The sequence below is a fragment of the Eptesicus fuscus genome, chromosome 6 (genome assembly GCF_027574615.1).
Source record: "Eptesicus fuscus isolate TK198812 chromosome 6, DD_ASM_mEF_20220401, whole genome shotgun sequence".
Lineage (NCBI taxonomy): Eukaryota > Metazoa > Chordata > Mammalia > Chiroptera > Vespertilionidae > Eptesicus > Eptesicus fuscus.
In genome coordinates, this window is record NC_072478.1 from 49185376 (window position 1) to 49199769 (window position 14394).

Sequence of the window (14394 nt, forward strand, 5' to 3'; positions counted from 1 at the left end):
ATGTGGCCCAGGAACCTGCAATTTTAACAGATTTCCTGAATGATTCTGATGCAGGTGGCCAATACAGTGCTCATTAAGGAACAGTACTATAGGATATCAGAATATGGAGAAACTTATAATTGCCTGATATTAAGGTTTAAAAAAAGCAGTTTATTTGATGAAGGCAATTAAACCTAATGAAATGCATACTGTGAAAAGAATACTCTCATTATTGAGAATGCAAGAAAATGGGGGGGGGAAATGTCAATAAAAAAATTTAGTTGGCTAATATTGTCATACCATTATATATGGATTATTATTTCCAAGTATTTAGAATAATCACTGAATGCACATGCATACATTCCATGGGTGGGGGGGGGGGGCGGGGGGGTTGGTATGAAGCCTGGCAGGAACCAAGTAAAGGCCATATTCAGAGAATCACTGCTCTAAAAGAGTCTTTGTTTCTCTCAGTTATAGGTGGAGAACACATGCAAAAAGTGCATTTTCTCTAAATCTCTTTTGAAAAAAATATCTCACTTGGTTCCAGAGAGGTTAGGAGAAAGAGCACTAACAAAGAGGAGACATCTGAGCTGAGAAGGAGGCATAGCAGCCACTGCAGCAGCAGCGGCAGAAAGGGAAGCGGGTATTGGGTAGCTGTTCACCTAAGGAAAACCTCATCCTTCATACTGCTGTGGTGCTCTAAATCCATTTCCTTCATCCTCTTCATTTTCAGATTTTCTTCCAGCTTGTCTTTGTCTGAAATTCCTTTATAGTTTTTAAAAATAATCATCTCCAATGGCATTGTCCCTTTAAGTCCTCATTCAGGAAAAATCAGTTGTGATAGGAAGTGAAAGTATTTTCTATTGTTAAATTCCCTGGCAGTCATTTGTGGCTTGTCAGAAGTGTAGAGAGATGTGTGTGGAGAGGTGGATGGAGAGAAAAGTTAGGGGAGTCTTAGAGAAGCAATAAATTTTCATGTTGCTCAAGCATTTAGCAATTGCTAACTTTTTGGTTTCTACCAGCAGTAAGACCCCTGGTCAGATCAGGTGTCTGGACCAACATGGAGCTTAAAGCTCTGATTTTTCTGCCTGAGCAGATCCTTTGGGGCACCTACGGGCAGAGCCAGGCTTAATGGACAAGAGCTGTTTATCTGTTAAATTTTGGAATTTAGGCTCTTTGTTTGACTGAATATAAATTAAGTGATTTTCTCAGAAATGCTAACATTCTTCTTCAAAGGATAGGTGACTATGTCAAGTAGCAGATAAAATGGTTTCAAACTTTTACATATATTGGGGTCAATATAGGACAAAGGACACATTATATGATATTATTTTGTGCAATTTTCTTCGGACATGTTAGCTACTTGGATTTTTAATCTTTCATTATGATTTTTATGAATACTTTAGTTACAGAGAATGTGAAGTACTTCTGAGGTTATGCTACTAAAAAGGGTCCCAAAGCATTTGAATCTGAGTCTTGCATTGTTTTCTTGATCTCTCCACTCCATCATTCTATGAAGGGAAGAAATGGTCATTTCTCAACAGGTTGTTTGAATGAGAGCCCAAGACTCTAGAGTCTATGCAGTAGGGTTGTTTCTTAATTTCTACTCCTTCTCACTTCCCCTGGACCTATTCAAATTTCCATCTGAATAAGTGTTCTTTTTAAAGAAACCAATAGAAATGGGAATTGAATCAATCATTGACTTGATGACCCTCTGAAAGGAATCACTTTTTTGAGAGTGCAGTTCTGATATCACAGAGTGTTTGTTCCTCAGAAAAGAACTGTGAAAATTAAATTATGATTTATGCTTCTTAAAATGAGGCATAAAACAGTTGACAGTATGGTCCATTCCATCTCTGAAGTGAAAACAGAGATGTTAGGTACATACTCTGTTTTCTGAGTCTTTTGTTTTCTTTTCCCCACCAAATTTTGTAAAAAGAGGCCACACTCATTTACATTTCAACCCACAATCTGCCTTCTTCTCCCAACCTTTTTAACACCCCCTATTTAGTAATAGTGGGGTGCTTATTAATCAAGGTCACTGGCAGTCTTCTTATTTGTCAAATCCAATAGGAAATTTATTCAGTTCTTATCTCTTCTATATCTTGATATTATTTGTACTCTTACCTTCAAAACTCACTCCTCTTTGGCTTTCTCAGTGTCTGCTTTAAACTTTTGTACTATTATTCTTCATTCTTTTTCTGAAACTGTTCTTGATCTTTCTTCCTCCCTCTTGTGACCTTAGTTTTCCATCTTTATGTTTAATAAAAATAATCTTCATAGACTCCTCAAAGATGTTCTAATTCATATCCTTGGCTTCAACCACCACTATTATAATTCCCAAATATATTCCCATCTCTGAGCTCTGTCTTAGGAGTGAGACTCCAAGCGTCTACTCTATATTTCTACCTGTGGGACCCTAGGCTACTCAAACTTTATAAATCCCAAACCAGGTTCATCCTACTTCTCCCAGGGCCCACTCCTCTAAATTCACCAGTATTCGTATTACACAATACAATCAGCATGCTTATCCTGGTGCCAAGTCTTGGCCTACTCTCCCTGAGCTACAGTTCTGCCTTTCCGAGAGAGCTATTTCCCAGGCTCTCCTGTCAACTGGTTTCTGGCTCAATTGGCCAGTGTGAAGCCCTCACATATTGGAGGGTGAGAGGAAAGGAGAAACTAAGGCATTAGCATACATACACCCTGCCAGACTCTATGAGACAGCCTCCCTCTTTCTCACCTCTCCTCTCCTCTGCCATTGACTTACGTTGAGTCTTACATTTTGGTAATAGAATTTTAAGCTTATACCTCACCTAGTTCATTCTCTACATTGTTGCAAAATGAGCTAAGGTGACAATCAGATATTTATCTCCCATTTAAGCTAACACTGATAGCCATTTTCAAAGGAAAATCAGCTGAAGGAGCTCCTTTAGAGTAGTTCACCATGCCTTGCATGTGCTTGTGCGAGTTAGCCACAACTGATTGGCCCAAGGGTGCCACCTAATCTGAAGGTACATTGACGTAATATGTGACCTTTCATTGTTTTGAAATCTATTTACTTGCCTTTTTTTTTTTCTCATTATACTAAGAAACCACAGGACTAAGATTCTAAGTAGTTCATTCTTGTGTGGTCCTGCTTGGAGTACACAGAAGGTCTGCAAGAAATTAATACATTCATTGTAGGAAACTTTGTCCAATTCGTGGGAGACCTCAGTGGGCCAATGTTGAGTGATGGAAAGAAAACTGGAGTTAAGTTCTGGCTCTGGCTCTGATTATTTGCATAATCACAAAACATCTCAACCTCTGTGCCTAATTTTTCACACCTGAAATGTAGTTAGATGTTTAAGGGTTCAGCCCAGTAACTTCTGTGTTCCTTTGCAATGCTGTTAGTGCCCATCAAGTCTGGCCCTGAGACTTGCTTCTTTTCATACCTCATCTCTACCTCACCCATGGCCAGGGGTAAAGCAACAGGCTGCCTTGGCGGCATTACACATCTGGCTAGAAGACCCATGTCCAGGACTCTAATTGTTTCTTGTTGCTTAATTTTGTGGAATGGAGAAGAGGTTTTTCATTTAATGTTGCACAGAACACTTTTTGCATAATCAAGGTAAGCTTCAAGATGTAGGTAACATAGGCCATATCAGTCTGAAAGCAGATCCACGTAAAGTTTTAATTTCAAATATAGAGGACAGTATGTAAAATTGATTTTATTTAACATACATGTATATATACCAAATATAAAACCAGTTGAACTGATAGGTTTAAAACTTTCTCAATAGAGCATATAAAACAGAAAATTGGCAACTATCATTTCTTATATGCTTCTCACCTATAACAAGAGTTTGCCTTTGGTATGTGATATTGCAGGAAAACATTTTTTTTTTCTATTTGACATTAGTAGTATGAAATAGAAAATGGAAAAATAAGAAATATATCCATATTCTGAAAAGCTAAGTTTTTAAATGACAAATCTTTATATATTTGCTTGTCCTTAGAACTACATCTAGCAGAACAAATATCTGGAATATCCAGTATACACACAGCCACCATATTTATTTTTCAGGAACCAACTTTCCGATGTAAATGACACACGACTCCTCCCTGACACCCCACCAAGAGTTATTCAAATATAAGGATTTGGCTGAAGTTTCTTGACACTTTCTTGACATGTTTGCTCTCCATCCTCACAATTACAGGCCTTTATTTGAAAGATTTAGGACCATAGCTAGTATCCTAATAGATGCTCTTGTCCTGTCTTGCCTCATGCTCCCATCTTTCCTTCATACTTTTGGGAGTTACTTTTCTGAACCCCAAATCTCCTTTGCCTCTTCATAAAGTCCACATTTTTTGGTCTACACACAAGACTTGTACCACCTGATTGATTACTTTTTTCCTTTCCCACATCTCTCATCAGCCTTGCTCTGCTCTAGCCTCTGAACCACTTGCATTTGCCCAAATGCACCTGCAGTTTCATGCTTTCAGTCCAGTCAACTTTTATGCATACATACTTAAAATAATAGTAGAGTACCTCACACTTATGTGCCAGGCATGTTGTGGACAGTTTTCATGCATTTTCTCATGTGTAAAATGTTCTGCCAAATCTATCTTTTGAAAAACACCTGTTTTTCATCTCAATACACAGTCCCTATAATTTTGGCCTTATAGTTAAAACTAACCACTTCTTTTTCTGTGCCTTCAATCAGCTCTATTGTGTCGTCTATACCCATGTGGCCATAAACTTTAAGGAAAAGATCCATGTCTCATTGACCTTTTCATCCCTAACACCTGCACAATACCGACTCACGCATTATTTCATCTTAGTCCTAGTAGTCCTATTTGACCTTCATCTGGATATGGCAAAGAACAAAATAAGCAATAAGAAGCTGCATTAGATACTACTTGATTACCATTTCACAAGTGAGAAGTTTAGAAATATATGGGCTCATATATGGCAGGATCACAAGGATCAATCTTAACTGATGATGCCGTCTTGAAATTCATTACAAGACACATTAATAGTGCAGGATTTCTTCCACAACCACAATCAGGGATATTTGCATCTTTTTCTACCTAGTTAAGCAACTAATCGAGCTGAGCCAACAAAACAAAAACTCTCCTTTTCTCCTAAGTTCAACAAAGTCTAGTGTTGCGGAACATTTAGTAAATAAAACCTCCCTCCAGATCCCTCTTCCCCTAAGTAGTGAAACAACACATCAGTGTGATAAGATCATCTCTTACTATCTCTCACCTTAATGCTAGCATTGCCTCCTTCAGAGAGATTTATTTGACAATTTAATGTCTTCTTCCCCTGTGTTCCCATAGCACTGTATACTCTTTAATATGGTTAGAATGATTCAATCTAGACCATGAAATTGAAACAGGTCAGTCCCTGGCATAGAGTGAGCACTCAAGTGAATGATGAATTGAATCTTGCTTTAAGGATATGAAGTGAGTCAAGACTAATTATGTTAATACCAACCTTAAGAACTTCCCTTGGCATTTAATCAGGGATCATTGTCTTTGAACACAGATTTAACATCAGACAGTGGCTTTTGTGACTTAAAATACTAAAGTCTGCAAAAAGGTGTTAATTACTTATGAGGACACCATATTTTTAAAAAATGACTTTAAACAATTGCTACAAGGGTAATATACACAGTAAGTGAAAAAAACACTAATACAATGGATTTCTCATCGTGGTTGCTTTTTTTTTTTTTTTTTTTAAGAATAGTTTTATTGATTTTTAGAGAGAGGAAGGGAGAGAAACACTGATGTTAGAGCGAAACATCAATCAACATTGATCAGCTGCCTCCTGCATGCCTGTACTGAAGATCGAGCCCACATCCAGGGCAGCCAGCCTGGGATGGACTCCCAACCAACTTGTGCCACACCAGTCAGGGCTGGTGGTTGCTTTTGTGCGCACATACTTAAAATAACTTCTTAAGTGGTCAGAACAGGCCCATGGAACCACTTTATTGTGTGGTATTGCCATTTCATGTTTTATTTAAAATATTTAAATGATTAAACACAAAATTAAACTCCAACTGAATTTATTGTGGGTAAATTAGTGGTGATAAAATATCAGTTACTAAAATCTGCTCTTAAATTTGTTCTGGTTGGATTATTGAGTGACTCATCCCACCTCCTCATACCACTCATTATGTGACTTATTTTGTGATTCTTGGTAGTTTATGAAGTAACTTTAATACTTGAAATACAAGTCTAGCTTTTGGCTTAATTTTAGAATTTGTTAATTTTAGTTAAAGTACTTGAATGCTTGCTTTAACACCACTACATCTCAACTCAAATATTAAAACAGCCTTGGTATAATCAATTTATATGCCTGGCAGTACTAAGACACAAATTATCCCTAACAGTTATTCCCTTGGGACCTACTTGTTTGGGGCTTATATGCTGCTATGGCATTCTTCTTTTAAGGATGTGAGCTATACTTGGCAATGAAATTGGAAAAAAAAATGGTCTAGAAAGCAAATCTGAGGGCTTTTAAAAATTATAAAGTACATTAGTAAGTGCTCTAAAAGCTAAACCATCTGAAGTCATATATGCAAGTTACACCACAGGCAAAGGCATAAGAAAATGGACTAAATTAGTTGTAACATTCACCTCTACAAATGCTGTATAGTAACCACACTTGTATGATAATAAACCAGTCAAGAACAAACTCAATTTCTCATCAGTTTGAGTGTATGTGGATATCCGCATATTTAATTGGTACATATACATTCCAAGTATCCCAATTATTGCAATCCTATATCCATTTACCTCTTAGAGTCATTTAAAGTGATCACAGTGACACGTCAAGGGGGGAGGGGGAAGAATGCTAGGCTTCCTATTAAGTAAAGCTACATCAAATTGTTCAACTGATGCTATAGTAGCTATTTCTGCAGGAAAACACAGATTTCCATAGTTCTGGTCAGTTATTTTATCAGTAAACCTTAATTTTGTTAATATAGTTTCAGGTAATTAAATATTCTTGACTCATTGGGAATTATAACACATAAAAAAGATTGAGAATTTCTTTTTAGGCCAATCATCAAACATGTTTTCCTCTGAACAAGGGAAATTCTTTCAGTTTAATATAAGTTTTTCAATGAATAAATTTACAATAAAGTTGATGATCTCATTCAATAAGTCTTCTGATCTTCAGATTCTGGCCTAACTGAGAAGAGCAGTGATTACAGGAGAGAGAAAAAAAAACTATCTCCTGTGGCCATCATCTTAGAGGCTGGTTTTCTTGTAATGATGAAGTCTCTCACAGCTGTCAGGTTTCCAAGATTTGCACAGAGCTTCAAAATGGAACTGCCTGAGGAAGATTCAGAAAGCCTTGTTCTTGGGCTTACACAGTAAGCGCTTTGTGTGATTCTTAATCACATTTTTATCCAGAACACAATGTTTCAGGTCACATTTTTCTTGATGATGCTTATACTGATTTGTGCTCTATAAATATAAACATATTTACACACAAAATACACACACTGACATGAGGATGTGAGGTTAGCCAGCCATCCATAAGCAGAATGGAATAAAAATAGCAGGAAGAGTAGTATATGATGCCATGCCCAGGCAGATTATAGCCGCCAATCCCAAGAGTGCCGAAGCAAGAACACTTCTCTGATCACGAATAATTATCTTCAAATTCTCACAAAACTAGAAAATAAAATTTAAGAATGTCAGAAAAGGTGGCTAAGTCTAAGAAGAATCATATATACAAAATAATAAAGCACAATATTCCAGGCTATTTTCTGTCTACCAGAAAAACTAGAATTTCTCTTATGACTTATGAAAGAATTCAGATGTTGAGAGTTCAGTTTTTTGATTCCACATCCTGTAACAGCCCGCTGAAATAACACCTCTGGCAAATAGGTTACCAATGGCAGTTGCCTATATAAATACAGAACTTTTATTGAAAACTACAGAGAATGGAATCCCATAAAAGTTCAGGATTGAATGTTAAAAGCATTAAACTGTTTATCAATAACAATATATTCTAAAATTAGATGAGCAAAGATATCTCTAATCTCAAATAATAAATTGTCCATTGTTATTGGTGAATTCAATTCATTCAATGAGCCATTCTAAAATTTGGCGATATAATAACTTTTAAGTTTCTAATTCAAAATTAAGAGACAACTTTGCAATTCTCATGTTAACCTGGTAATAGTTTTATATATGGAGATTTCAAAAATGAGATTCAGAACCATGTAATTCCTCACTGTTTCTGGAAAGTAGAAATCAGTCCTCCTTCAGCATTAAAGACCTAATTCTCAGAGCATGTCCAACAAGCAGTTCTGAGAACTGGAAAAATTGGGATGGGGATTTTCCCCCCTAGGAAGTCTATTCTGTGGCCAGATTGTTAGACCATTCAAAGTGAAGACAAAAACTCAAGTTTCACAAGAGGTGCTATGCAGCAACAGCAATTAAAACCCTTCTCTACTTCTGTAAAACCCTACAAAGTTTCCAAAGATGAAAAACTACTCCAACTACTTATGTATGCAGATTACATATTTTACTACTTTAAAAAAGTACTTACACTGTTTGTGTTGTTGTTTTTTTTTGTAGAAATATATAATACAGAGCTATATGTATTCCATCAAAGGGTAACCCTTTCTTACCCGATAGAAATACTGTTTTCCTTGGAGAAATAATTTGCTTGGATCCTAAGTAAATCTGATGTGTTTTCTTTTCTGTACTTTGGAGCCCATGTTTGTAAATGTGGTGAAGTTCATTTCTAAACAGGCCCAGAGCTGTGATTCTTGAAAAAAGCATTCCTACAAAAGCATTCCTAGATTGAGTCTTTGTGCCTCTATAAATAATCACAAGGAGTTTGATGCACCCATATATATAAAAGCATAATACTTTCATGCTCTGCCACAGAGGGAAGACTCTCCCACATGGGTCAAAAAAATAATCAAAATATGGAGCAATAAAAATATTGGTTACATAGACTCAGATTCTTTTGGTCCAAAAAACAGATAAATGTGAAGAAGAGTCAACTGTGAAGGTCATTTTGCGATTACCTAGGCTTCTATTGTTAAGCTTGAACATTAACACTACTTATTTAGCAACGTAGGGGCAGGCTGAGAAAACTAACTGCAAATGACATTGCAGGCATTTTTAAAAATGTTAGCTATTTTTAAAATTTAAGAGATCTGGGGAAAGGAACTACAAATTCATGTGTCTACCCCTCTGCCCCCCCCCCCCCCACACACACACACACACACATACTCCCTTTGGATTTCTGGCTCATTTAACCATCTTAAATTCTGATTTTTTGTTTGTTTGTTTGTTTTACTTCACACATTAAAATCACCTTCCAACAGCCAATGGCTCTTCTTGAAAACCCACCTTTGGGGCTTATGGGTAAAGGATGCTTAACAATAAGGGAGTCTAGATAGGGATGAAAGCCAACACAAAAATTTCAAAATACCCTGGAAAAGACACGTCTAAAGCCCACACAGGAGTAAGAGATACACCAGGGAGGTCTTCTTCCTGGGAATTTTGATAGTTTATATTAAGCAAGGGGAATTCACTCTCTGCAGCTTACAGAGGGAGAATGCTGCAAGCTTCCTTAGTTTAAATGCACAGCACTTCGTACACAGTGTTACGGATTAAATATAAACTCTGGACACCTTCCTGCCAATTGAAACTCTTGGGAAAAGTTGCGAGCACTCGGCGGACTTTGTCATTTCAACTACGCTGGGTGGACACACCCTGATGACTTCTGTAGCCATAACCGGGCGGCTCTCTCGTAGTGGGCGGCGGTGCCGCACTGCCATACTCCACTGCGCCTTTTGAGATGTCCTGCAAGACACATGGCCATTTACTTACATTGTCTCCCTTAGGAACACCAGAGCCTTTGTTAATCTAAACTCAATGCCTGGTCCCAGGGGACAGAAATGGTTAGGGATGGGAGTGGGGGCGGCCCCGCCCAGCCCACCGGCGAGTCACAAGTTGTTGTTACCTTGTCTGCCTGGGGGCTGACCCCGGTGCCGAATCTGCAGTAAGTCACAAAGTGCTCGCAGTTGTTCCACAGCAGGCTGTAGGGCGTGATGCCCAGCAGCTTCTCCGCTCTCTGAGCCACCTCTTCGTTGAGCAGGGCCTTCTTCTTGAGGGACTTATCCAGGTGATTGACCAGGATTTCGGCTCCGTAGGCGAAGTCGTCCACGGTGTCCACGCGGATGCTAGCCACCCTGCCGATGACGCCCAGGATGAGACGCTTGTTGGAGACCACCTTCTGCGTGAGCCTCTTGTCCTTGGTCAGAGCCAAGAGGATGTCGGGCATCATGTGGGCGACACGGTTGTCGCCCAGGTAGATGCCATAATGGGTCAGGTGGGTCCGGGGCACCTCCAGGACGTCGCCGCGGTGGAAGGAGTTGATCTCCTGGCAAGTGCTCCTTGCCTTGTCTTCACCCGGGGCGCCCGAACTGAAGAGCTTGAAGTTGGAGATGAGGAGCAATTTCTCCAGCAGTAGGGACGCCGCCTCTAGCATTGGGTTCTTCATCCTGCAGGGAAACGAGAGTCTTGGGGGGACTGCCGCCGCTCAGGCAAGGTGAGCTGGCCAGACTAGGGCGCTGCGCTGCAACTCACCTGCGGCCGGCGGACCAATGCCGCGGGGGGGGAAGGCGGCAGCGACAGCCGAGGGGGGGAAGGGGGAGGAAAAGGGAAACGGGGCGACGCCTGGGGGTAGCACTGCTCTGGGACTGAGGCGGGTGAGGAACTGGCGGCGGCTGACCGTGGGGACAGTGAGACCAGTGCTGCGAGCAGCAAGCCAAGAAGCGCACCTGGACCCCGCGGCGTGCCCGGGCGCGGGCTGCACGCCAATCTGCACCGCCGGCCGCGCGGAGGCCTTTTATCACCGCCCAGGGGGCGGGGCGAACGCCGTCACAGACCCGGCGAGAGCGCTGATTGGGCGCCGGCGGCCAGCGCCGCTTGGAGTGGGGCGCGTGGGACCCTAATTCTTTCGAGGGGGGCCGGCCGCCTCGGGATTCCGGCCTTTTGCACCGCGACTCGTTTTAGACGGGCTCCCTCTTGCACGCACGACCCGAGTATTTCGGCTTTTAAGCGGGCGTTTTTGGACTGTAGAGGCGCAGGCGTGGCCGCGCGAAAGGGTCCGCACCCGTCCGGACCAGGGCACGTTCTGGGTACTTCGGGAAGGTTTTCGGTGGAGGGTCCCTTCGGGCGGTATTTTTATCTTCCTAACTTGTTGGATACCCCGAAACATCGGCTGAAGTGTTTGCATTTACGAAATGTGCGCGCCTCGAAAGCCTGCGTATTCCTTCCTAAACTCCGTAGAACCATAGTCCCTCCCACACGCCACGAGCCTCCTCACCTTTAAGTGCCTCGAACCCCCCTTGTTTTCTGCGGGCGGGTGGGGTGGCGACCAGCGCGTCCAGGTTCCGCGCGCCCCGATCAGAACTTCAGTGACAGTTGAGCGCGCCGCTCCAACCGTCAGTGTGAAAAACGGCGGAGCCCCTAACGTTTTCCTGGAGAGCCGGGGTCACGCCAAGCTTATCTCTCCGGCTGCAAGGTTGCAGAGACCTAGCTTCGGTTCACGCACTCCAACTTGGCCGCTTTCTTTTCCAGTGCCGCCGTCCCGAGGTGGCCGAGGGAGGACGAGGCGCTGAGCTCCTGGCTGAGCGCCTGCACGGTGACCAGGTGCTTGGGGAGGGCGGTCCCCGGAGCAGCGGTGAGGGAGCTGCTGACCCGCCCTGCACGCCAGGCTGGGCAGGCTGGGGTCCCCACTTCGCGCAGTTCCATGCCAGCGACTTTCAACCTTCTTCATCTCATGGCACATCTAAACTAGTTACTAAAATTCTGCAACATACCACAAAAATATTTTTTGCCCATCCATCTGACAAAAAAAAAAAGTATACTTTTTATTCATTCACACTGGACAGCTATTGTTGTGTTAGCTGTTGTCATTTTTTAAATGTGACAACCTAAGAGAAAATAAGTCAGTGCCCCTGACTAAATAGTCAGGTATTGCATATTTTTGGTTTCTTGTTTTTTTTTAAAGCACGGTATAATCAATGCAAAAACACCCACGTCAGAAGTTCTGATTAAAAATCCACAATGTACCCAGTGTTTAAAAAATAAAAATTACATGCATGTGTACATATGTATATACAATGTGTATGTATGTAGTTAAGTACACACATTGTTTTTCTTCACTGGTACAGAGAGATGGACACTCACTCTGCCAGCTCATGAATCATGGCAGAACAGACATGTGCCGAGTGTGGTTATCATATAGGAGACATTATGAAGGTACTGTAAGCAAAATCATCATGTTCTATATTATAACCAAGTTCCAGGGAACCAGGTATCAACATAAGGCCAAGAACATCTGTACAAGATTTCATTAACCACAGTGTTTGAGTGACAGGTTATACCCTAATACAGAAGGACCGATTCCAAGCCCACTGAGAGTTAAACAGTGGCTTTGGGTTCAGGTCCATGAGTTTCACCTGCCATTTTGTTTTTCCTGGAAAGAGCTGATGTACAGAACACCCTGTTCTAAGCTCCACCATGCTTTCCAAGAAACAAGCAGCACCAGGAATTATATTTCATGCATCCTTGCTCTGGCTACGCTGGTGGGCAGCAAAGCCTCTTGTCTGCTTTGACCTTCCATTCACAAGTATCCCCATTTCCAGCCATGGGTCCCCACAACTTCACATTTGATGTGAAGAATTCCCCCTGAACCTCTTTCCACAACCGAATGGCACAAGTGCCTACACTGTTTCTGATGGAGTGGATGTGGGAGAGTCAAAGAAAATGCTAATATATTGTACCCCCGCTGGTTGGAAATTATCTTCATTTCTGTTTGGACTGGTTTGTTCAGAAAAATGTTAATGCCTTACAATTCTGGGCAATTTATGGTGTGGCTCTGGAATGAATTCTGTGGTTTGAGAATGTTTTATACTGATTTCCACATGTTATTTTAATGTTGTGACTATGTACTAATTGAAATAAGAGTGTGGATATTCTCTTTGAAAGGTATGTTTTGTTAAATGATCTTGCATGTTTTAAAAAGTCTTGCTTCACATGGATGTACCCCTTGCTGCACACAGGTGGAAAATCTCTGCATTATACAAATACCTAAATTCAGACCCAGGGCACAATGGAGACCCTCGCTAGGCTCCACTAAGCCACCCAGTACGGGGCTAATTGGTTTCATCAGCGAGCAGATCCTCCCCTCTCCTGGGGAGGGGGCTTGCTGCGCTGGATGGACCGAGGGCCATTCATCTTACCTGGAACTGCGGGGAGGAGGCCCGGCCTTGGCTCCCACCCCAGCTCTGCCATCAGCGCTGGGTCCCAGTTGTCCGCTTGCCAGTGACTTTTGTTCATTTCGCAAATGATCCTGAATCACATTATAATCCCAGCAAAGAGAAGAAAATTCCATTTCCCACCAGCGAAACGAAAGAAAAAGGTGGAAGAAGGGGAAAGAGGCAGTGGACGTGGAAATTTAAAATAACCTTTTTACCCCAGTATTCCCCCTACATTTTTAAAAAATAAAGTGTCGAACTGTGGAGTTGCTGAAACAAATCAAACCCCTCTGCACCGGGGCGCTTGCTAGCTTGCAGCAGCACACCAGCTCCGCTGCAGGATTGAAATCTAAGTACATTTTTACAAGTCTGATCAAGACCCCGCGTACCCGGTACTGCGGACCCCACGTCGGACTCTTGGACTCTGGACAGGACAGTGGGCTCCAGCTCCGAGAAAGCGCCCAAATCAGAGTCCTTTAATGTCAAAAGCCAAACGGGCCGGGAAGATAAAAAAACGGACTTGGTAATTAGCGATTTCCGTCTCTGGGGGTCACTAACCGGTTTAGCACTGTAACACTATCTCGGGAATTTTCGTGAGGCTAAAGCATAGAGAACTAACTGCCTCCTGGCTCCACAGAGGGCTCTTTTAGGACAAAAATATATTAAGGAGAGATCACTTGAAGACCCTCAATAGCCGCATCCCCAGGGCACTTTGTGAGAGGCAAGCAGTGCCAAGGTGATTTGCCTTTGATTTTTCTTTCTTTCCCGGTGGGGTTCATGTTGTTGCTGGAGCCTCTGCTTTAAGGGAGCCACTTAAAGAAAAAAGGAGGTGAGGTCAGTAGATGAGGCATGAATCCGTGTAGGTTGCTCAAGATAGAGGCATTCTGCTGTCTTTGGAAATGAATCAGGATGGGGAGTGTTCATAGTTTCTTGAAAGTTATTTTCGTCTTTGATGACTCCCAATTTTTAAGTCAAAATGTTATGCCATTATTATTATTTTTTTTCAATGAAGTTGCCCGCAAGCAGCCATTTCCCCCACCGCCTGCCTAGAATTCGATTCGGGTAACTGGAAGGAGGCAGCGGAACGTGGATTGTCTTCTTTGGAACCTCTCAAGCAGGGAGGAGGAGT

General features: G+C 41.8%; 1 protein-coding gene across 1 annotated transcript; it reads right to left on the minus strand.

Moving 5' to 3' along the window:
* Nucleotides 1-6675: 6675 nt before the first annotated feature.
* LRAT (lecithin retinol acyltransferase) lies at nucleotides 6676-10595 on the minus strand. Its single transcript, XM_008144229.3, has 2 exons — nucleotides 9962-10595; nucleotides 6676-7647 (listed from the first exon to the last, which is right to left on the minus strand). The coding sequence occupies exons 1-2, from the start codon at nucleotides 10499-10501 to the stop codon at nucleotides 7495-7497; spliced, it is 693 nt and encodes a 230-aa protein (XP_008142451.2). The 5' UTR covers nucleotides 10502-10595; the 3' UTR covers nucleotides 6676-7494.
* Nucleotides 10596-14394: the final 3799 nt, after the last annotated feature.

Excerpts from the sequence above, each read along its gene's own strand:
- LRAT (XM_008144229.3), bottom strand. The coding sequence starts at position 10,501 with ATGAAGAACCCAATGCTAGAGGCGGCGTCCCTACTGCTGGAGAAATTG. Across the intron at positions 7,648-9,961 it reads TCAGCCCCCAGGCAGACAAG|TTTTGTGAGAATTTGAAGAT; the intron begins GTAACAACAACT and ends TTTATTTTCTAG.